Source organism: Dasypus novemcinctus, chromosome 3, assembly GCF_030445035.2.
Source record: "Dasypus novemcinctus isolate mDasNov1 chromosome 3, mDasNov1.1.hap2, whole genome shotgun sequence".
Lineage (NCBI taxonomy): Eukaryota > Metazoa > Chordata > Mammalia > Cingulata > Dasypodidae > Dasypus > Dasypus novemcinctus.
Genome location: NC_080675.1, coordinates 104872568 through 104896218, shown reverse-complemented (window position 1 = coordinate 104896218; position 23651 = coordinate 104872568). Strand labels below are relative to the sequence as shown.

Below are 23651 nucleotides of genomic sequence, written 5' to 3'. Positions count from 1 at the left end.
CCTCCAAGTCTTCTTTTTCCCTATTGATCTTCTGTCTAAATGTTCTATCCATAATTAAAAGTGGTGTAGTAAAGTCTCCAACTATTAATGTAGAACTGTCAATTTTTCCCTTCAAATCTGTCAGTATTTGCTTCAACATATTTTGGGCTCTACTGTTAGGTGCATATTTATTTATAATTGTTATATCTTCTTGTTGAATGGATCCCTTTATTAGTATCTAATGACTGTCTTTGTCCTTTGTAACTGTTTTTGACTTAAAGTCTATTTTATCTGACATTTTAGTAGAGCTACCTTGGCTTTCTTTTGATTATTACTTGCATGGGATATTTTTTCTATCCTTTCACTTTCAACCTACTTATGTTTTTGAATTTAAGGTGAGTCCCTTGTAAACAGCATTGAGTTGGATCATGATTTTTTTTAACCATTCTGCCAACCTCTGCCTTATGGCTGGAGAATTTATTTATATTTAAAGTCACTACTGATAATGCAACCTTCTTCTGCCATTCTTCATTTAGTTTTTGTGAGTCATACTTTTTTTTGTTCCTCAATTCTTCCATTAATGCTTACTTTCATATTTATTTGATTTGTTTTGTATTGTATCATACTGAGTCCTTTCTCATTTCTATTGGGATAGATTTTTCAAATATTAATATTTTCCTTGTGATTACCATATGGTTAGAAATTAACATCCTGAATATATAACAGTCCATTTTTTATTTGATACCAACTTGTCAATAGCATATGCATACACTGTTTGTCTACCCCTATTCCCTCACCTTTTTTTTTGTGCTTATTTTAAATGATATCTTGGCACACTGCATGTCCATAACCATACATTTACCATTTTTTAAAAATGCATTTGCATTTTAACACCTGTAGTAAGAAATGGAGTTACATACCAAAAAGTACAATAGTACTGACATTTATAACTGCCCAAATGGCTGTCTTTACTGGAGATCTTTATTTCTATGTCACTTTGGACATTGTTCTCTCCTTTCAGTCTGAAGAATTCCCCTTAGCATTGCTTGTAGGGCAGATCTAGTAGTAATGAACTCCCCCAGATTTTGTCTACCTGGGAATGTCTTGATCTCTCCCTCATTTTTGAAAGTCTCGATATATATAACATTCTTGGTTGGCAGTTATTTTTTCTTATCACTGTAAGTATTTCAAGCCAGTGCCTTCTTGTCTCCATGGTTTCTGATGAGAAATCAGCATTTAATCTAATTATGACTCTCGTGCATAACATGTTGCTTTTCTCTTGCAGCATTCAGAACTCTCTCCATGTCTTATGCATTCAACATTTTGATCATATGTGATGGGGCATATTTTTCCTTCACGTTCATCCTGTTTTGTGTTTTCCAGGCTTTTTGGATGTTCATATTTGCATCTCCTGCTAAGATTGGGAACATCTCTATCATTTTTAAAAAATATTCTTTTCCTTCTGTGACCCCCATACTGCATACATTGGTATGCAAGATGGTGTCCCAGATGCCTCTTAGGTTACTTTCACTTTTTATAATTCTTTTTCCTTTGTACGCCAGCCTGACTCATTTCAGTTGTCTTCTCTTCAAGTTTGCTGATTCTTCTGCCATCTCTAATCTGCTGTTGAATTTTCATTTCACGTATTGTGGTCTTCAACTCCAGTAGTTCTGATTGGCTCATTTTAAAATTTCTAACTCTATATTTTCTTTGAGCATTTTGACTATTTTTCTGATATCCTTTAGTCTTTCTCAGTCTTTTTCTTCATCTCCTTGACCAGATTGAGGATTGTTTTTTAACAGTCTTTGTTCAGTACATTTACAGTCTGGTCTTCGTTAGCGTTTTCTGGATTTTTATCCTCTTCCTTTGGATGGGCCATCATTTCCTGCTTCTTTTTTTGTCTTGTAACCTTTTTTTTTTCCACTCTCTACATTTTAATATTTTAAAATGTTAACTCTTGGGTTTATTACCTGAGATGTCTTTTTCCTTGACTTGTAACCAGCTGGTGATATGACAAAGATTTTAAGTGTCAGGAGTTACCAAAACCAAGCAAACCTAATAAAAAAGCCACCTTTCACTGTCTTTGCAAATTGGCTTTGCATTGGCTAGTGCTCTCCCAGAGCTCAGCCGTCCCATTAGAAAGAAAAGCTCAAGATGAGTGCAAAATGTGGGGTCCTCCCTGTCTCTTCTGGGCCTATGTCTTATCTTGAGCTTGTGCTTGTTAGTGGCCTTAGGACTTCCTTTTCTGGGTGTTCCACTGAAGGTTTGAAGGCAGGAAAGTCTTTGCTCCAGGCCACCCACCTCAGCTGTTTCTTCCACAGCTTTCATGGACTCAAGCCACTTTTTTTGTCTGAGGGCAAATTCTGAGAGGAGGGTCACACTGGAGAGGAGTTCTCCAAGTCAGTCTTTCTCAGCCAGAACAAGGCCAGGGACCCACAAAGAGAGTACCTGCCAGCTCCACACTGCCCTGGAGAGGGGCTGAGGGAGAGACCCAGGAAGGGTGTTAAGAGCTTCTTCCATGGTTCCCCAAAGCTGCACTTTCTTGACTTGGCCCTTGCCAGGTAAAAGCAGCCCTTCAACTGTCCTCCCTGGCTCTGAGGAAGCATATGTCTTTAAGTCTCTTCCGCTGCCTTTGTCTGGTACAGGTTAGAATAATGGCTGCCCTCAGAGCCAAGTCTCCAGGGATCTGAAGTAGCTAATCTGTGATCAGTCATTATTTTGTTCTTGCCCTCACACCTCACCCCCCTCAGGGGAAACTTGGGAAACTGGATTTTTATGTCCTTTTCTCGCACCAGCAAGCTATATCAGGGGCTGGACCCTACTACTGCCTGCCATGAGAGCAAGGGATGGGTGAGAGTCACCACGATGAAGAGAGCAAGTAACAGGCATTTACCATAATTTACTAGTCTCTTCCTCCCTTACTTCCTTGAATGTTATATACACTGTTCTGCTGGACTCTGGAGCTTTGAAATAGTTGATTCAGACATTTTCTGCCTGTTTAATAGCTGTTTTCATGGAAAGACTGATTCCTGGAGCTTCCTACTCCGCCATCTTTCCACAATCCACATGCGGTAATCTTAGAGACGCTCTTATAATTCCGAACATACATATTTGATTGTTGGAGGGAAACCAGTAATCGAAGAAAAGAAGCAATGTCTACTCTTGCTCCAAACATGACTTCTAAATCTGTGGCAGTCAAAATACTGATAAAACAAAATGCATATTCCATAGCATATACCATTCAATATGAAAATTACACTGTCATAACATGGAAATACATAAGTAGATAGTTATGTATTCTATAAGAAGAGGCCATAAATTTCTTATAGAGCTAAGGGATTGTGGAACTGAAAGGAATTTATAGATCATCTCATCCAATTTTCTCATTTTACAGATAAGAAAATAGAGACTTGGAAAGATGGAATAATCTGGGCCTAGAATTTGGGTTCCTTGATTCCCAGTGAAATGCTGTTCCTGCTCTACCCTTCTGTTGCTCATTCTCATTAACTCAGGCATTTAAGAAATAAAACTGTCATCCCCCCCCCCCCCCGTTTATTCTTTAGGCACAATTGTCCTCTGCATCATATCCAGCATAACCCCACCAGAGCACATATTTTTCTTTTCTTTATATTCATCTTCTATACAGATACGTATTTCTTTGTGCATTAACAGAGAAGGAAATCATTTATATTTTTCTGTTCAGAGGAACAAATTCTCTTCTCGTTCTCCAGCAGGATATAGTAGAGAGCACAGGAAGTTCTGCCATTGTGCTTCATGGATCACCCCAATACCCCTGGCATTATTCTGAGAATAGATTGCAAGACCAAGATATTGCAAATACTGGTGGAGTTTCAGAGAATGATGGCATTGTTTGGTAGTTATCACAGAGCTGAGAAAAGCATGCCATCGTCTTGGGGGTCTTACTTTTCCCAGCTCTAAATTGAGGCTAACCATGTACCCTTACCACCTCTCTCTCTGGGGGTTTGTGAGGCCCTGCTAAACCCTCAAAAGGGGTGAAACTAAGGGAAATACCAAATTTCAGCACTTTTTCTCTATGTGTTTTGGGAACTAAGAAAGCAAATGAACCTTTTGAGAGGAACCAAAGTAAACAGATTCCCAGAGAAGGCCTGGTTTTGGCACTCTGCAGTTTTGACAAAGACAAAGTTGCTCTGAGGATGTGCCTTGTTTGATTCCAGTGTTCCCCTTTGTTCAAGAAAGAGCTAAAAGCTAGCATATGAATCTACACCTATCTGATAAGATCTAGATTATTGTACTGTCCAAACAGAACTCTCTTCCTTTCAAACTCAGTTTTGATTCACAGAAGACTGATTATTAAAAACTTTCTGAAACTGGCGCAGGAAATTGCTGATATTTAGTGAACAGGTGAATTTCCCCCCAAAAGACATAAAAGAAAGGGCCAAGCATGTTTTTTTTTTGAAATTTCTCTTTGACAGCAGGTAACTCTAAATGAGATAGATTCCTAATCATAGGTTTTGTTTTATGTAACTTTTCTATTTTACACCGAACTATTTCTGACTTCTTTCCTCTTTGTTGTAACTCCTTGTCTGATGTGTATCTTTTTAATTCAGCCAAACATTTTGAAAGTACAGACAATGATGGTATCAAAGTGCCCATAGCAAAATGAACTGTTTTTTTCCCAGTGTTGAGATGCCAATGCAGAACACATCCACTTATTGTTTTACACGCATGTTTTCAGAAACTGCTTAGGAAAAGCAAATATTCCTTAGCCTCAGAGTAAATTGTTTCTCTTGAGAATAAAACATAAGAATTTACCAAATCTCACACGAATATTGCAACACTGACCACCGACCTCCTTAAAAAGGGTAACCAAACAACTGTGGTTTCTACATTAAAGATGGGATCTAACATATTTCATGTATGACATGAAAGCTCGACTACCTTCACCACAAAGCAATGGAAAACGCTGACAACCAAAATTTATGACCCTGCTCAGCATAGCTAATGCACAGCAGTATGCTCAGCTCCTCTAAAGTGGGCCCCTTTTCCTTACGCAAGAATCTCAAAAACGTATTAGTTATTTGACATCTACCCTAGAAGCAGCATTTGTTTCGCCTGATACCAATATGCTATTGATGATGGTCTCTTCACTACATGCAGAATATTTCCATAACCCAGGCATACTAGTTTTACACACTGAGGAAGGAAAACAACATGGGGATAAGACCAATCAAGAGGCATAGAAATTTAATAATAATAATGAAAAAGTAACTGTGTAATTATCTTGGTTTTCAGTATTATGATAGGATGATAACCATGATTTAGAACATGTTTGCACTTAGAAAAGTGCAAGATTTGCCTCACCTTGCTTTCATTGGCATTTTTACTGCATTGGCAATTACAGTGGGAACATGACAAGGTGCTGGACCTGTCAAAGCAGGGCAGACGGCACTCTCATAGGTTTGTAGGACTCCCTGAAATTTTGCCTAGACCCACTGTCCTGTGACGTCAGGAGGAAAATGGTACACTTCTAGAGTTTGTTTATTTACATTTAAAATTGTAACTGGGAAACTCCTCTCCTGACACATTTGTAAAGCACACTTTTCCTTACTTACCTCATTTAATTTTCTAATACTTTTGGAATTGGCACTAGCAAAATTTATCTCAGTTCTCTGCCCTGCATATGAGAATGTCTCTGTACCTTCCTATTCACTCCTCTAAGAGTGAAGGATGAAAGAAAAACTCCTGTAGGGTGATTACAGGCCTCCACCCTGGCCTGTTTACAGTATACTCTAGGATCTTAGAAAAAAAATGCAATAATTCTTTTAGCTGTTTCCCATGATTGGCTTCATTTAGTTATAGTGATAAGAAGGGCCTAACTGTTCCTAAATTCCATGAAGTTGTTCAGGAGCAGAGTGACCGGGGTAAAAGCAAACAGATGGATGTAATATCAGGAAATTTGTGTGAGGCAGGTCAATCACTTCTGGATGATGTCCTGCTTCCTGAGGAAAAATATTTCCAACTCCTGTTACAGTCCTTCCATTCCAGCTCCCCACAGAATTTCACTGCTCGTGGATGCATAGCCCTAACAAATGGTGTCAAGAGAATGGCTAAACTAAAAGTTGGGAGCTGCTTACCTTTTCTGTGCATTCTCCAAGAGGCTTTCTTCCATTTTATGCTCCTTTTTGGCTGTGAAAGAGAAATAATTATGATTAAAACAGTATTTTCCTCCTTCATGTCCTCTGCTTAATCTTACAGCTTTGACTGCAACCTTTTATTATGGCGGTAAGTCTGAATTCAGGAGTTGGCGACCCCAGCTACACATCCTAGAGATAGTACTCATTTTGTTACATCTACCACCACTGCTTTCTTGATAACCACTATAGCTAAAGGTGACCACACAATTTATTGTTCTAACTGGAGCACTTTTGGGCTGGGAGTGATATTAATAATTATAACTGGACAAAAACAGATGGAACTTTCCTGGACGCTCAAGAAAGTGGTCACCCTAGTTTCAGCCAGCCTCTTTGTGAGACTTGGCATGTCCCAGAACTTTCCCCCGACCCCAAAACAGAATAACCCTAGTAGCATTTTCTTACAGTTGTGTTCAGATGCAAATAAACTCATAAGAATCCTTGTGTACCTGCCCCACACCCACAGTCCCTTCTGGCAGTCTGGGGAAGCCTATGGACTCCTTCTCCCAATAATGTTTTTAAATGGATTGGAAAAAAACACATACACTTGCTATGAAAATCAGTGGTGCTAAGGTACAATTCTGAATACACAGATTAAGAACCCAAGTTCTGTATGGACTACTTAATTAGGAGACTTTGTCTTCAGGTGACTCCTTTATATATTATTCTCTCTAATCAGGAGATAATATTGTTATGTAAGATAATACCACTCTTACACACGAAAAATATTCCCCCAAAAAGTACACTTAAGATTCCTTTAGTTTAAGTCTACAATGATAAAATATGAATGGGAATAAAAACCTGACTGTATCTAGGGCCTATGTTGTAATACTCTTGAAAGATATTAGAGGATTTTAAAACATCACCATTTTATTAAGCCTGGCTCTGCCACTTCTTAGGTGTTGCCTGTGAGTAAGGTACTCATCACTAAATGCTTAGTTATTGTCTAACCTACGAGAATAGGTAAGAAAATGAGAACACCCTCACTGCTCTCATGCAGCTAGCATTGAATTGATTCGCTGAGATAAGGCAAGAAAAGTGCCTAGCACATGATACATACTGAATAAATGAGAGTTATGACTAGTACCTCATCATTACCACCATCATCAACTTTAAAATGTAAGTTTTATCAAGTTCCTTCCCTGCTCAAAACCTTCAAACATTTTGCCATCATCCTTGACATAAAATCTGGAGGCGTTGTAGTGCCCTGTAAGGCCTCTCTGAGGTCATCTCTTTTCCCTTCCTTCATTCCTTTCCAACCTCATTAGCCACCTTGCTGTTGCCTGAGTACAGTAAATGTGAATTCATCTGATCATCTTTGTACTTGCTGATCTCTCCTGAACACTGTCCATAGTCTCCACATGACTGGCTCATTCACTTCACTTGGGTGTTTGCTCAAATATCACTTTCCCTGACCCCTCTAAATAAAAGATCATCCCCTGCCACGCATCCCTCAACTATGCTCTCTCTCTCCTTTCCTTAGTTTTTTCCCATGGCATCTATCTACCTGATGTGCTATTTGTTTATTAATCAACAGTTGAATGTAAGCTCCAGGAGAACGGCAACTTCATCATGTTTGTTTACTGCTGTAGTCTCAAATGTGGAAAAGTGTCTAAATGTTAAGTAAATTATTTTGCTTAGAAGGCAAGATCCTAGCTTTCCTAAACATAAAATTTTATATTTAAAATATAAACTAAACATAAGCTAAAGAAGTTTGTGAGGCTGAAGTTGTACCCTATTATCTCTAAATGTGGTACATTTCAACTAATAAAAAAGATTTTGTTTTACATTAAAACTATTTGGCTTTGATAAATACATCATTTTACATACTGTTAAGTCATGGTTACAGTCATTTTTTGCTGTATGATTTGCCGCCCATCCTCCTAGCAGGAATCTCTATGAATTGATCTAGTACTTAGCCAGTCATATACAGAGAAGTGACCTGGGTTGTGCATGAGCCATCAAGTTCTCAAAAAGGACATACTTAGAAAATGGAGGGTGGAAGGGAGGGGACTAGTGGTTTGGTCTTTTCCAATGATTTTTAAATTATGAGCTGAGTCAAACAGGATCACACCTTTGAGGCCTGAGTGATTTTCCTGGAGCACCTCTGCTGGTCTCCTTCACCAGGTGGTTTCTAACTGGCTGCTTCCATGTTGTGCTAAGTAGACGGTGGCCTCGTAGTCACTGCATATGAAGTTAGCGACAAATACCCAACTCAAACTGAACGATATATTAAATTTTTTTATAATAAAATTTTATTTAAGTCTATCATTCACACATACACATAAACAATATGTGCATAGTAAAAATTGTGAACTTACAAAATAAACAGGTACAGGGCTCCCAGACATCACACCATCACTACCACTTTGCATTGTTGTGAAACACCTGTTGCAGACTATGAAAGCGCACTGTCAAGATATTACTCTAAGAAGAGCCCACGTCTTATATTTGGTGCATTTTTCTCCAACCCACCTGATTATTAACATCCTGTATTAGTATTAGACATTTGTTATAGTTCATGAGAGAATGTTCTCATATTTGTCTTGTTAACCACAGTGTATCTTCCACCATTGGATTCCCTGTGTTATACAGTCCCATTTTATACAATTCATTCAAAGTGTACACTCAATGGTTCTCATTTTCATCACAGAGTTTTGCTGTCATTACCTCCAGCAATTTTAGACCATTTTCATTACTCCGAAAGGAAAAATCCCACATAGTCTCCTACCCAACATTGTTGTTTTTTTAGAATTGATATAATATCTTCTCTGCTATTGCTTCATGCTTTCTCTTAGAACCTTCTTGGTTTGGTGGTTTACTGATACAGTGAGAAATTTTACTGTTTATAACCATTGGTTCTTTTCTATGACCAATGTTTCTTGTTGTCTTTTTAACTTTAGTTGTCAAAGATGAAATGTCTTACAATTTTTGGGTTTCCTGGTGTCTCAAACGCATAAAGTAAAAACTTTCCCTGTCTGCTTGAACTGATGTTGTTGAAGAAACTTTTGGATAATCATCTTTATCATGTAGATTCTTAAGTATTTGATTAGTATAGATGCTTTTTATTTCTAGCTCTGGATCTTTCTCCTCAAGTTTTTCTGAAGGAGTTTTACTTCCCATTTTCAAGTCCCTATAGCTGTTTGAGCTGTGAATGTCTTCTGATTCTCAACTGTCAACTGCTGACTAAAGGCGTAACTGTTCATCCTCATTTGTTTTTCCAAGCTCTTTAGGCTGGGTGATTTTTTTTTTCTAATACTATTTTTTTTAAAGCTTTGTTTTTTATTTATTTACCCCCAAACCCCTGCTCCGCCTTGCTGCTTGCTTGCTGTCTGCTCTCTGTGTCCATTCACTGTGCGTTCTTCCGTGTCTGCATGTCTCCCTTTGTTGGGTCATCTTGCTGCGCCAGCTCTCAGCAGGTGTGGGCTGTCAGCTCTCTGTGGGCGAGGGCCAGCTTGCCTTCACAAGGAGGTGAACCCAGGTCCTCCCGTATGGTAGATGGGAGCCCAATCGATTGAGCCACAACCGCTTCCCTAGGCTGGATGATTTTTTAAACCTATTTTTTCTTCTCTTCCTTCTTTTCTATTATCACAGGTTGTTCCAAATAATTCCTTATAACAGCTGTGTCTGAACCCTCAGAGAGAAAATCCTCTGGATAATCATAGTGAGATCGGTAGGAATACCGAGATATGCTCTAAGCAACACTCTTAGCAGAAGCACCACTGCTCCTGGGATCTTCATGGGTGACTGGGCTTCTCTGGCATCCTGCAGACTTCCTCTTATTTTCTAATGCCACAGTGGGGAAAAGTTCATCTATATTTGGGTTTGTTGTTATCAAAGACATATTAGACAACCTATGGTTCTTTATCAAACTTCCCTAAGATGCCTGAAGATCAACTCTTTGTTCCGGGTGGAGGGCTCTTCATACTGTGGTATTTATGTGATTTTTCGGGGTAGTCTTTTGACATGTTTTGGTCTCTTTTTAAAGAAAGAACATAGTTCAAAACCCAGTTCCGCGTGGCTCTGGTGGGAGTGCCAACCCTGTGGCTTCATTAGATAAGATTTTGCAATGGCTCAGTTAATACGCTGATTCGGAAAAAACAGCATCTGAAAGTTTTAAAACAATATTATTAAGAGGTAATGCACAGTGAAGAACCCCTGAGGGTAAGGAGAAAAGAACCTTTAGTAAGAGGAAGAACCTAGAGGTCTCATTTTTTTCTTAAAGAAAGGGCTTATGTATGGATGGGAAAGGTAGCCATTCCCATGGAGTGATTTGGAAGCTCAGCCCAAAATATTTCTCCTGCCACAATGTGTGATGCTTCCAACTTTAAGTCTTTCAAATGTTCTAACCAAAATGCAAATACGTTTATTAGAAAAAAATGTTTAGGACTGGAGTCAAACTCAACTACTAATGCATCAACAAGTAAGGTAATTGTGGACCAAATATAAGTATCCTAATATTCCAAAGTTCCCTTTTCAATTTCTCATTATTGGTACTGGCACAGTCTCAGTGTGGGAAGCCAGTAGGAAGTGGAAAGAAATGGGAATGCCATGCTCCATCTAAGGGAGGGCAGTCACTTGCTATTGTTACCAGGTTTTCCACTTTTTCGAAAGAAGCTGAAAAGGAATTTTTAAGTGATTGTTCCCAACTTTTAAAAAATGTTTTCAAACACTCTGTAGGATGAAGAGAACATCCCTGCTGGCCATGTCTGGCTTTACAACCTCTGACTTAAGCCTTTGGTAGCTACTGACATGAAGCAAAGGTTAGTTTATTCTTTCACTCTGTGTGCCAGTCCCTATTCTGGTTGGGACTTACCACTGAAGAGACCTGACAGAGGTCACTGTAGAACCCTCATTCTAGTTGGGGAAGACAGAGAATTAAGCCTGATTGAATAAGATCCAGTATATGTAATTTTTTATAAGGAGCAGCAAAAAATATTTCCATAGTACAAATTGTTGCTTATAGAGGGAGACTAGAGTATGGGTTGCTGAGCTGGGGTGCCTGGGCAGCCAGAGCACACCCACAGTGAAACTCAGAATAAAAAAGGAGAGAAAATATTTAAATGGAAGACAAGTCTTAGACAAAAAGTATTCTTACTCTACAAGTTTGACTAGTAGTGGCCTAGAATCTTTAAGCGGCATATACGTAATCTTCTATTCTAAAAAGCTACACAGATAGTGATATAGCCTGTGCATTAAATCAAAATTATTTCCAAGAGTACCTAGTCTCCAAGATGGCCAAATAAGTAATATAGGCCCTACAGTCTTTGAATGTTCAGAAGGGATGTGAGACTGAGTGTGTATTCAGGGCTGCCTCCAGACGATGTGCTAATCCAAACTGGCTTGGATGTGGAGAATATGTAACTCACCTGGAGGAAATAACCTATCTGATACTAAGATCAAACACTGAAGAACCTAACCAAAGGTCTGTTTACCGTCACTGTTAGTCTTCCTAATCCTATATCCTCTGTATGAAAGGGTCTGGAAAAGGCTGTTCGGGGCTCGGTTTTTATTAGGACAAGAGTCCGCCGAGCCCGGCCGGTCGAAATAAACCAACTTCCTTCTCGGTATTCTCGTGTCCTGGCCTTCGATACCGCGCATACCCGATATCTCCACTACAATAGTACTATTTTGACGTTTCTTTTTTCAGTTTAAATTGTGGTGCTATGCATATATATGCATGCATGTTGTGGGGGGGGGGGTGGATAGCTCCTTGGAAAAGTAAGTTTGGAGGGCTGTCAGATACTAACACAGCATCACGGGAAATAAGGGAATTACAGGTATCTCTGGCCTTCTCACCTCTCCTCTCTTTCCTAAGAAGCTGTCTCATTATATACAACAAATTAAATATCATTCTTTCCCAAACAGGGAAGAAAGTAGCTGCTAGACTATGACAGTCTCATATTGTCAAGATATAACAGGGAACACAAGTTAGAGTGCTAAAAATGAGAAATATTGCTTAACACAAATGCTCAGTCCTTCAAACTTCTTCATGGTGGCTGTGAATAAACTGTGAGGATGGCGAATCTCTGGAAGTGCTGAGAAAGCTGAGTGATAAGTTTGCTTGATGACCTACCTATAACATACTAATAATTTTTCCATCACTGGCATAATTGCAATGTTTTACTTAAACTTCGATTTTCTCTTTTAAAGAACAATATTTTTCACAACCCTATGTGGCAGAGAAAGCAAAATGGCTGCTTTAGAAGGTGTTTTCATTTATGAGATAACTATGTGGATTTTATTTAAAGCAGTCTTTACTGAATAAAGGCCTTTTGCTTTTGTGAAAATCTGTAATGCCCTGGGATTTTGCTTCCTGGTTTATTTGATGGCCATTGTCTGTCTTGTTGGCTATCATAAAATCACCCCACAATAACAATTCCGAATACAAAAGTACTGTGGCCTGCCAAGTGAAGCAGAAATGGCACTTTCTGTTCAATGGTTGTGGGCCCCAAGGAATGCAAATCAGAGCTTGAGATATTTAAATGCCAAGTTTTAAACCCAGCTCTGTCACTTCAGTGTCATGAACTAGTCACTTGTGTGACAGGATTCAGTTTCTTCCTTTGTAAATGGAGAGGATGATACCTACCTGCCCTGATTGTTGTGAGGGCTGTATGAATCTTTGAAGTCTTATCTTTGATGGCTCAGTGTCATATTGAGGCTGGTTGGGGGATCAAGCTTCCGGTGTCTACTGTTTTGACAAAGTTCAATTCAGTATAGCATAGTAGAAAGAACTTGGGCTCTGGGTCAGGCAGATCTAGGTCAAATTTCTGGTCTGTCACTTATTAACTGGGTGACTTTGGGTAAGTCATTTAACCCCATTGAGCTTTACCCATAAAATGGCAATAATAAGATCTACCCTGCCAGGCTGTTGAGATGCATCGTATGCAAATAGATCAACATAGGCACTCAAAAATAGTGGCCATTTATTATTGTTCTGCCAGAAGTCACCATTCCAGTTGACTTTGGTATGGATATTAAAACATTTCAGAGTAAATGTTTCTTTTTTAGAATGTCCACAACTCTCAATAGACTGGAATTTTGTCTGTGATAATTTTCAAGTCATATTAGGTATCTTCTGCTCAAAACCTTACAATGTTTTCCCATTTCCCTTACCAAGCCAATGTCTTTACCATGGCCTGTAAGGCTTTTCTATAGAAGGGTGTTCTGTGTTCCAACTCAGTCTTTTTATTTGCAGTTTCTGCCTATTTTGTTTCATTTAATTCTTAGAAAAGAAATAGAGAAACTAATTTTTAATTTTGCAAAAAACTAGGAGTCAAGGGGGTAGGAGTATGAGGTGTTTCTGATTATCCTCAATTAATTCTTTTTTCCAGGTAATGATTGTTGAGTTATGAAATCTAATCTCTGATCTGTTTAGCTGAATCATGCCCCAGTACCAAATGAAAGATAACGAGGAGGGGTCTGTTTTAAAATGGCAAGTTTTCAGAAAGCAAAGATTCCTTCTTTCTGCTCTCGGCTCTATACTGTGACCTATAACAAGTTCCCTGCGTTGCACAGTAAATCCAGTTCTTTGTGCTGCCACCAAAATTGCCAACTCAAAAGGCAAATTGAATTATGTCTCCCTGGCTTCATGTTTTCACTAGCTCTGCCTCTGTACAGGTTCAAGTACATTCTCATTACACAGGAAGTCCTTCACAACCTCGTCAGGACTTAACTTGGTCACCTCCCCGCCTGCTACTTCCCATTACACACCTCATGCTCCTGTCACAGGAGACTCCTTGCTGTTGCCTGGACTCAACCTGCTCTTTCTTGCCTCTGTTATCAGGCATGCTGCCTCCTCGGCTTTGAATGCCTCCTCCTCCTCCCTGCTTCTCTCCCTTCTCCCACACCCCATTGTAAATTCATTTTCTTTCTTCAACAATCAAGCCGCAAAGTTACCTCCTCTATGATGCCCTCCATGCCTCTCCCAAAGAAGTGGTGAGCTGCGCTTTCTATGGGATTTCAATAGCACTTTGTTTGCCTAAGACCTATTGCAGCTCTAGTGACACTGTGTTGAGGACAACTGCTTGTGGTCTGCTTCTCCTGCCGGACTGTGTGCTTCCTGAGGCTGCAACCAAAATCCATTTCATAGTGTTTCTCCTAAGTAATATCTAATAGGCACTCCACTTACTTCTTTGTCAGCTGGATGAATCGATAGCAGAGGTACCCACATAACAGAACATAGTCTCAACTCATTATCTCCCCATTGGAGAGCCAGCACCTACTTGTTAGCCCAACAATTTCTAATCTTTCATTTTTTCTTTCTAATGAAATAAAAGAGAAATTGGAAGAAAAAAAAAAAGCAAAAACCACCACCACTACCAACAACAAAAGCAAAACAAACCTAAAACCAAAGAGTAAAGAGGCTAATAGTATCAAGGGGCTAGAGAGTACTATTTCCAAATGGTTATATTGTATTAGACTGATATATTTTCATAGGAATAATGTTGTATTTCACTTAACCAAGGAGGCACAAATAACATTAACCCTTGAGTTTTATCTGTCTCAGACTGAGTTTTGAAAATTTAGTAATTATTTTCTGTTGGGAGCGGTCAATACGAGTATACACTGAGTTCAGCAATGCCGGCAACATGGCCACCAGAGCAGAGCCCACTTCCTTGTTCTTCTCCCTCCCTGCTCCTTTGTTCTCCTTTTCCCGCCACTGCCCAGACTGATAAGATAGTGCGCAGGCGCAAGACAAGAAACTGAAGTCTGCCTTCTACCTCAGCAACAGAAATAGCCAATCCCTAGCTTCCACCTCCACCCACCGCCCTTCCCCTTCCCAAGAGTATATATGCTTTGTTCCCTCAATAAAATTCGCAGCTTGATCAGAACACTGTCTTGCTGTCATTCTTCGTGTCTCTTGTCCCACCATTCTTTCTCGGCAGGTTTCGAGCCCTTGTTGCCGTCCCGCAGGCCGGGGCAATTTTCCAAAGTTACCATATAAAAAGGTGAAGTTTCAACAAAGAAGATTATACTTCAATGAAGTATTCAGGCTAAGACCATATATCATCTAAACATACCAAACTCTCCAAAGTTTTTTTTTTTTCAGTGTTTAATTGCGTTTATTATTATTATTTTTTAAAGATTTATTTATTTATTTAACTCCCCCCCTCCCCTGGTTGTCTGTTCTTGGTGTCTATTTGCTGCGTCTTGTTTCTTTGTCCGCTTCTGTTGTCGTCAGCGGCACGGGAAGTGTGGGCGGCGCCATTCCTGGGCAGGCTGCTCTTTCTTTTCACGCTGGGCGGCTTTCCTCACGGGCGCACTCCTTGCGCGTGGGGCTCCCCCACGCGGGGGACACCCTTGCGTGGCACGGCACTCCTTGCGCGCATCAGCACTGCGCATGGCCAGCTCCACACGGGTCAAGGAGGTCCGGGGTTTGAACCGCGGACCTCCCATATGGTAGACGGACGCCCTAACCACTGGGCCAAAGTCCGTTTCCCATATTATTTTTTTTAAAAAGATACATAGATCACATAAAATGTTACATTAACAAATACAAGTGGTTCCCATATACCCCCCTCCCCATACCCCCCACTCCTCCCACATCGACAACTTCTTTCATTAGTGTGGCACATTCATTGCATGTGATGAGTACATTTTGGAGCACTGCTACACAGCATGGATTATAGTTTATGTTGTAGTTTACACACTCTCCTAGTCCATTCAGCAGTGAAAGAAAAAATAGATAAATGGGACCTCCTCAAAATTAAAGTCAAAGGAGTTTATCAAGAAAGTGGCGAGAGAGCCTACCCAATGGGAGAAAATATTTGGTAACCATATATCTGATAGCAGCTTAATATCTAGCATATATAAAGAAATCCTGTATCTCAAAAATAAAAAGACAAAGAACACATTTAAAAAATGGGCCAAGAAATTTGAACAGATGCTTCTCCAAAGAAGAAATACAAATGGCTAAAAAGCACAAGAAAAGATGCTCACCATCACCAGCTATTAGGGAAATGCAAATCAAAACAAGATACCATCTTATAACCACTAGACTGGAGGCTATTAAAAAGACAGAGGACTATAAGTGTTGGAGAGGATGTGCAGGAAAGGAAACCCTCACCCATTGCTGGTGGGAATGTAGATGGATCCAGCCATTCTGGAGGATAGTTTGGTGGTTCCTCAAAAAACTAGCTATGGATTTGCCACATGACCCAACAATTCCACTGCTGGGTATATACCTAGAAGGACTGAAAACAAGGACTCAAACTATCCAAAGTTTTATGCTCAGAAGGGTAGCATTCACACAATGAGAGTAATTAAAGAAGGTGGTCACTCTTCAAAGAAAGTGGGGTTTTATGCTCAATGTAATTAAGTCATATTTATAGATACCCATCTGGGAGGCAGTATATTGTGAAACGAGGGGAAAGGATAGAGGCTGGGATATCTTCCTAGTATTCTTCACACAGTCTATTACACTTTAATATACCATGGTTTATGGACCTGACATGGTTGGAATAAACCAACAGGACACACAGTAAAGAAGCTGTTTTTATTACAGCTCTACAAATAGATGAGCCGGGTGATGCAAATGAGGAAACAAAGGGACCACGCTGCAATTCATGTGGTATCCATCTGACGTGAGCAAGGCAGTCATTTCTCATTTCATAGAAAACTGCCCTGTTATGCACTTTCCGGGAGAAAAGAACACTGTTCACTAACAGAGTAACAGCATACTGACATGAGAAAGGGGAGTGGCTTTTAAAAAATTTATTTGGGAGGGGAAAAATACAAAAATATGTAACCACTGAGTTATGGAGAACTGCTAAACATCTTTTCTCTTGCTATGCTTGCCCATGGAGGATGTTACCCTACCTAGTCTTGCTATTTTTATTAGTTTTCCTGGTTGTGGTTAAATTAAGCGAATAATCATTTCCTGTCTGTCCTAAAGTTTACATTTGCAAGTGTCTAGCTGGATGGCAGAGTTGAAGAGCATAAGGGGCTATTTGTGGAATTTTCTGCTTAAATTGGTTGTGAGGCCATTTAGAGGCATGATACTAAGTTTCCCAATAAATGGATATACATTAATTTCCAGACTTCCTGCCTAAGGGTAAAGTGGACTAGGAAGCTCAGGCCTTTGCTTCTTCTGCTGACAGTACCAAGTGAAAGACACTGTATCAGAAAGACACTGTATCAGAAGAGGTCTTTAGAATCCTAAAATCAGAGATATTCAGAGAAAAGGAGCCTTAAAAGTTATCTAGTCTAATCCCCAGGCTGATATTTCATCCAAGATCCTCTTACATTGAATCAGATTTTCCAGATCTCTTATTTTTCATCATTCTTATCTGCTATTTTTCAGTAAAACAACTGAATTTGAATATTTTTATGGTTATCAAAGAAAAGCAAAATCTTGGAACAGCCTAATTTTGGCACCTGGAACTGCTCTCAACCAGGATTTTTCATCTGAACTGTATGACACAGAAAGTGATTCAAGTAGCTATTGTCTCGGTTGCCCCAATGACGTACATAACTAGAATTTTCTAGATGCACAGGAGAGACATCATCTCTTTACATACAATGACAGCCTTAGGGCCTTAGGGCTTCAGTGTCTCTCAGAACCAGTTGAGAAAGGTCAGTCCTGATTCAATGAAATATACAAATGACCTAAATCATTTACATTTTGATATTTCTAAATCAATACATGATAATGTTGAGATACCTCATAAAATACCTTACTGATATATTAATTTGAATTGGAAAGTACTGTAAAAAATCTCCCTGGTTATATGTAATGAAAAGAATGCTATTATTCTTTTATATTCTGTGATGCCGCTAATAATTATTTGTATAGATGAGTGCAGTTTAAGGGTTCACATTATAGTCTTAAGTATTCATCAGATTATGCAAGTAGTTTGTGCTCTGTACTAATTATTGTAAAAGAAAATGTTTTATCAAGTCACAATTCTAAGAGACTAAGAGTTTAAATGGGATCTTAAATGAAGTAGATTTATGTCTACTTTACAAGTCAGCCAGTATAAATGCTTTATGACTATTATTTTCAATATGTCTTTAAACCAGATGAAACTTTTGCCCCCACAAGTTTTTTCAACCATTCACAGTATTGGCACAACACTCTGATTTCAGACTTCATGAGGATTTCTGCTCATTCTTCTTAAAGGCAACCATTTTATTAGCTGCTTATATTCTACATATTGTCTTTTTTTGGTCTGCTTCTGCCTAGTCCAGCAAAGTCCCTCAATGTGGTACGACTATTTGTACACAGCTCTCTCTTTTGTTGGGTACCACTTGGCTTCTAGGTGATACAGATGCAATTACTTGAGAAAGTTGGTAAGGCAGTAAGTATCTTAGCCATAGCCTAGTCCAACCACTTAATTTTATAGATGAGAAAATGCACACTCAAGTTAATGAACTGACTTTCTTGAGTTATACTAAAGTTAGTGGACAAATCTAGGTCTCTTGACTCATAATCCAATGTACTTTACAATGCATCCGCCTCTTCCCAAGGGACTGTGTTTTTCTCCAGATTCTCAAACACTAAGGTGGTGCTGTCAACCTGCAATGGGCTGTGTATTTTCTATAGGAATATACACATCAGAGAGAAAGTTCAAGATGGAATTTAGCTTTCACTCTAAATTTCCTGACTCTTGATGCTTTAAAACAGATCATGGGGGTAAAATTTTAGAATGATCTGGCAAGAGGCTCATTAGCATTAATGGGAATCAGGTGGCTGCATTCTTAAACAGGGCCTGAAATTTTCCATGTTATGCCATCCTATAGGCCCATATATAACTTTAACTTACCACCATTAATAGAAGAGACGTATATTTTGTAAAAAAAAACCTTCTTCATAGTTATTTTTCACAGATATTTCTAAACTAACATAGTTACAAAAATATGAGAAAATAATTACATATAACTAATGTTTCCTTTAATGTCTATCCTGTCTCCCGGCCATCTCATTCCCAATGTTAAGACTGCCCATAATGTTTTAGATATTTTTTTCAGGTATCAGGTAGGGATGGTGGACTCTGTAGCCTCAGCATTCTGGAAGCAGACACACCAGATGAATCATAATTTGGGAAATATTAGGGATTGCAAAGAAGCTAAATTTTAAAAAAGAGGGCCTCCTCCATTTACTTTCAATAAAGAATCTTGGTGAAATTCCAACGGCAACAGGATTTAGAGATATAGGGAACTGAATAACCGTTTTGAACTAACTGCAGGTATGCCAATGGTGGGAAAAGGTCTCTATACCAAATAACTCCATTCTATCTTGGTATAGGCACTAGTCTAAAGGTGCATAATTTCAGGAAGGCATGGATTGAGCTGCTGTTTTTTTTTCACGTTTTATTCAAAACGCTTAATATTTGAGACTATAAACCTAGTGTTTATAAATCAGTACTTGTTACTCCAAACTGGTGAGATGGACTACAAAAGCAGCTGCTAGTTTGAATTTGTAGTGGGCTCACCAGCAAAGAGGTAATAGGCTATATGCTTACTTTTCTCTCTGATTTAATGGTAGTGCTTTTCAAAAGCAGGGCACTCATTTATTTATTTTTTATCTTATAGTATGCTACTACTTGATATTCACTGAATCTAAAGAAAGTAACTTATTTCCAAATTGAAAAAGAACCTCCATCTGACTGTTTTGAGTCTCTCATAATAGGTGCTTCTAACGATGATCCATGTTAATTAGGACAACTGGTTGATTTTTCATGCTTCAACTTGTCCATCTGCACACTGGATAAAATTAAACCTTACATTCAAGAACTCTGGAACTGGAAAAAACCTAAAGAATTACCTAGCCACGACAGTGATGATGAACACTCCCTGAGTGCTCACTGTGTGCCAAGTACTAATGCTGAGTGATGTACATGGATCATTCACTCTTTTCAACACACTTACAATGTGTGTTCTATATGTGGTTAATAGTGGAGCCAAAGTTTCAGGTTGCTTCATTACTTTCTAACTGTTGGCCTGGGGTGAATAGTTTTCGAATCTATAAATGGAGGTAGTAATAGGACTTATATTAGATAGTGATTGTAATAATTAAATGACATGCTTGCAAGGTACTCAGTCCCTGCACCTGGCATAGTAGGTGAGCAAATGTTAGTTATTATAGTCACTGCTATTGCTACTACCATAAGAATTCTTAGTTGTTCAATGATATTAGGTTGTCCAGCTTTTCCTGGGTTCCTGTGAGGCTTATCTGATTGAGCATTCTGTTTTCCTTTAGGAACATGTGTATCCCTAAAATAAATCCCCTAAGAATTGAAGAAAACTTAATACAGTCATGTGCTCCAAATCATGCTTTCAAAGAATACCATGAGAAATACTACAACATAAGTGAAAAAACTTGGAACACAGCAGTAGGTATAGTGTGACTGAAGTAATGTTAAAAATGTATATCATAGAAATAAGTACTCTATAAAAATATTAGAAGGTAACACACCAAAATATTACAGTTGCTATTTCTGCCTCTCTGGTTGACATTTTTGCTTTGTTTTTATGTGTTCTTGCTTTTCAAAGAATTAGAATCATGCATTATCAGAAAAATAAACAGATGCTGTTTTCAAGAAGCAGCAGACACACAGGAGGTTGAGTGACTTCTTGATATACAAACTGTTTCAGATAAAAGAAAAAACTGTCCCCGGTTTCCAGTCTGGTTTTCAAGAACTATAAAACTGCTATACCATTATAGAGTAGAGCAATATAAAGAAGTGAAAAATCATAACTGAAAAACAAGAATTTACACAATTAAGTTAAATTTTAAATGGACACTCACCTGAAAGTCCCCCATTTATACCACACACACACAAAAGCTAATGTGAAATTCTAAAACCTCTATAAAGTACTCATCCCACATATTTTTATGAATTGTCCAGAAAAATGTTCTATATGAAGAATTGTTTTAATCACACTGTAAAGAATATAACTCAGATAAAAAGCTATTTTGCGTAGTCAGAGATCTTAATAGTTTAAACTTGATCTTAGTTAATCAAAAAAGAAGAAAGTAAAAAAGTCATACTCATATATAAGGTAAGATATAATATGGCACCCATACTTTACAATAGAGATTTCTTCTTCATCTAGGTTTATTTACACTAACCCTCTGACATTTTTGTAGTTTAAGGCATTTATTAAATCATTTCCATTTGGAAAAATAAGTGTTCAGATGTTTAGTCATATAATGCATGGACCACCAGAAGTTCCTGTAAGTAATCATGGAATATCCATTGCTACCCTTGAACCAGGCTTCTTTGAGAACACTGGCGAAGGCTAAGTACACTCAGGACACTGGATTTACAGGGCCATGGTAACTGAAGAAAGTCCACCTTCCCTGGTATCTGCCATTGATTTGAACACCAAAATACTTTCATATCTATTTTTCTTTCTTATGATCAAGGATTTGCCATAGCTAGGGGTTTAAGACCACTATAAATGTTACCCAAGAATTATCATAATTTTAGTAATTATGATGTTAATTAGTATCTGTGTGCAGTAAAGGCAAGTAACAGTCTGTTTCTTGAGAGATGCTTGTAAGAAAAGAAAAACATTAGTAGACCTGCGTTTCCACAAAAAAGCACATTTTGTTCGTTCTGCCAGTAGAATATATTCAGAAGGACCATTAGCACAAGTGATGATTATCAGAGCCCATAAAATGAAACAAAATAAATGCAACTTGGTTTTAACAGTGACCACACAGCTCATAAGTCTGTGGAGGTAAAAGTCCTGATGGTGAGTTAATAGAATGTGAGGGTCAGTTCTTCCAGAGTCACCTTGTTAACAACTGGCATTCTCTTGTAGGATTTCTTTGTTGAAGAAAAATTTGTTCAAACAATGAAATAATCTCTGGTGGTATCAATTAAAAAATTGATCCAATCAGAATGAAAATTTTAATGGGTCACCAGCACTCTCACCCCCATTTTAAACAATCCTTTATATTTGCACCTGGATTTTACACATAATAAATCCTCATTGTGGAGCATTTGGATATTTGAGAAAAATAAAAAAAATTAAAAAAGCGAATAAGACTTTCTCTAAAAATTAGCCTCCATTAATATTTTGATTTTATTAAATGTAGACGTATTTATAATCATTAGTGCTTTTTTATGTAATTGAAATCGTACTGAATATGTAATTCAGTTTCTTGCTTTCTCATTTAATATACAAAGGTAGATGTCAACTTCAAATTAATACTTTTATAAGGAGAAAACAAAGTGATATACTGTCTAAGGTTTTTGACAGATTAGTGTCAAAATGCACATTCATATAGAAAACTATGTTCCTTCATGGTCATTAAAGCAATGAAATTATGGAAAGGATTTTCTGCTGTTATTTTGTGAAATAAAGATGAATACTTAGTTTTCTATAATATAGAATTATAATTGAAAATAACTTTTGAAAAATAAAGCCTTTAGTTCAATGGGTGTCAGATGTCTTCAACTGAAACAAAATAATTTTCTAGAAACCCAAGATAGCATTTCCGAATAACTTTCTGACATGATTTCTTAAATGAGATCATGTAGGAGAAAAATGTTTAATTATAAAGGGCTATTATCAAATATAATAAAGCAGATTATCATCTTTTAATTTAACTTGAAAAAAATCTATTGCTTTATCCTTTAGTCTTCCTTTTCTGTGGCTTAGTAAGGAAATGTTTTACATGGCTACAAGTATTAAAATAGTATCTAGTACTGCCAAATAAGTTAAAATTCCTTTCCAATATATTTAAACCTAATATACCTGTTCTATATTTGGAAAATAAATACAGTATAAAGAAAGTATCCTTAATAGGAAAAAATATCAAGGGTCAGTATATTTTTGGATCTCACTGTGAGACTTCTGAGCATGACAAGAAAGACAGACAGACAGATACACACACACCCCTCAGTAGGAAACAGGGTTCCCTTGAAATCTGAGAGAGGTGGAAATATTCAAATAATAGATAAATTGGAGAAGTGCCGCCAGTCTCCTTTGGGCAAGGGCTTGAAGTTAATTGTGCAAATGGCATGAAGCTGATTTCAGAAAGGCAAGTAAAAAGAAAGCTCATGAAACTAGAGGCTTGAAATGTTTTACTGGAGAAAAACCATAGCATTACCTCCTCCTGTGGGATGATAACAATGATTTATGAAGCTGAAGTCATTTCTTGTGATTGTGTTTCGGGGAGATTGGTTTCACATGATCTGAAGAACAACCCCACATTTTCAGCTGAGGTGGGGATCTGCCCTTTTCAAGGGGATTCCAGAAAGCCAAGGAGGGGGAGGAAAAGCTATTGCTTTCTGATCCATGCAACCCACCTCCCCCACCTATTCACCAGCAAGCTCGTTATGTGGACACACGGCGCTCTTATTTTCTCTCCCCTTTTTAAAAGCATTACTACCTCTGCTGAGGGGGGGAGTAGAGGCTCATTGTAAATGCACAGCAGGATAGTAGCAAAGCCGAGATTAATTCCCCATGGATTTATATGGGTCGTTCTCACCCACGATGACTTGTACTGTTTCAAAGGTGCTATGCTGCCGTTTTTATTGC

At 38.2% G+C, this 23651-nt stretch overlaps 1 protein-coding gene across 3 annotated transcripts in view; it reads right to left on the bottom strand.

The window, feature by feature from the left end:
• FMN1 (formin 1) overlaps positions 1–23651 on the bottom strand; it is a 451599-nt gene that overhangs the window by 49716 nt on the left and 378232 nt on the right. For all 3 annotated transcript variants that reach the window (XM_058293858.2, XM_058293860.2, XM_004455353.4), the window contains one exon: positions 6096–6147. In XM_058293858.2, coding sequence (XP_058149841.1) covers positions 6096–6147 — 52 coding nt within the window. The remainder of the gene's footprint in view (positions 1–6095; positions 6148–23651) is intronic.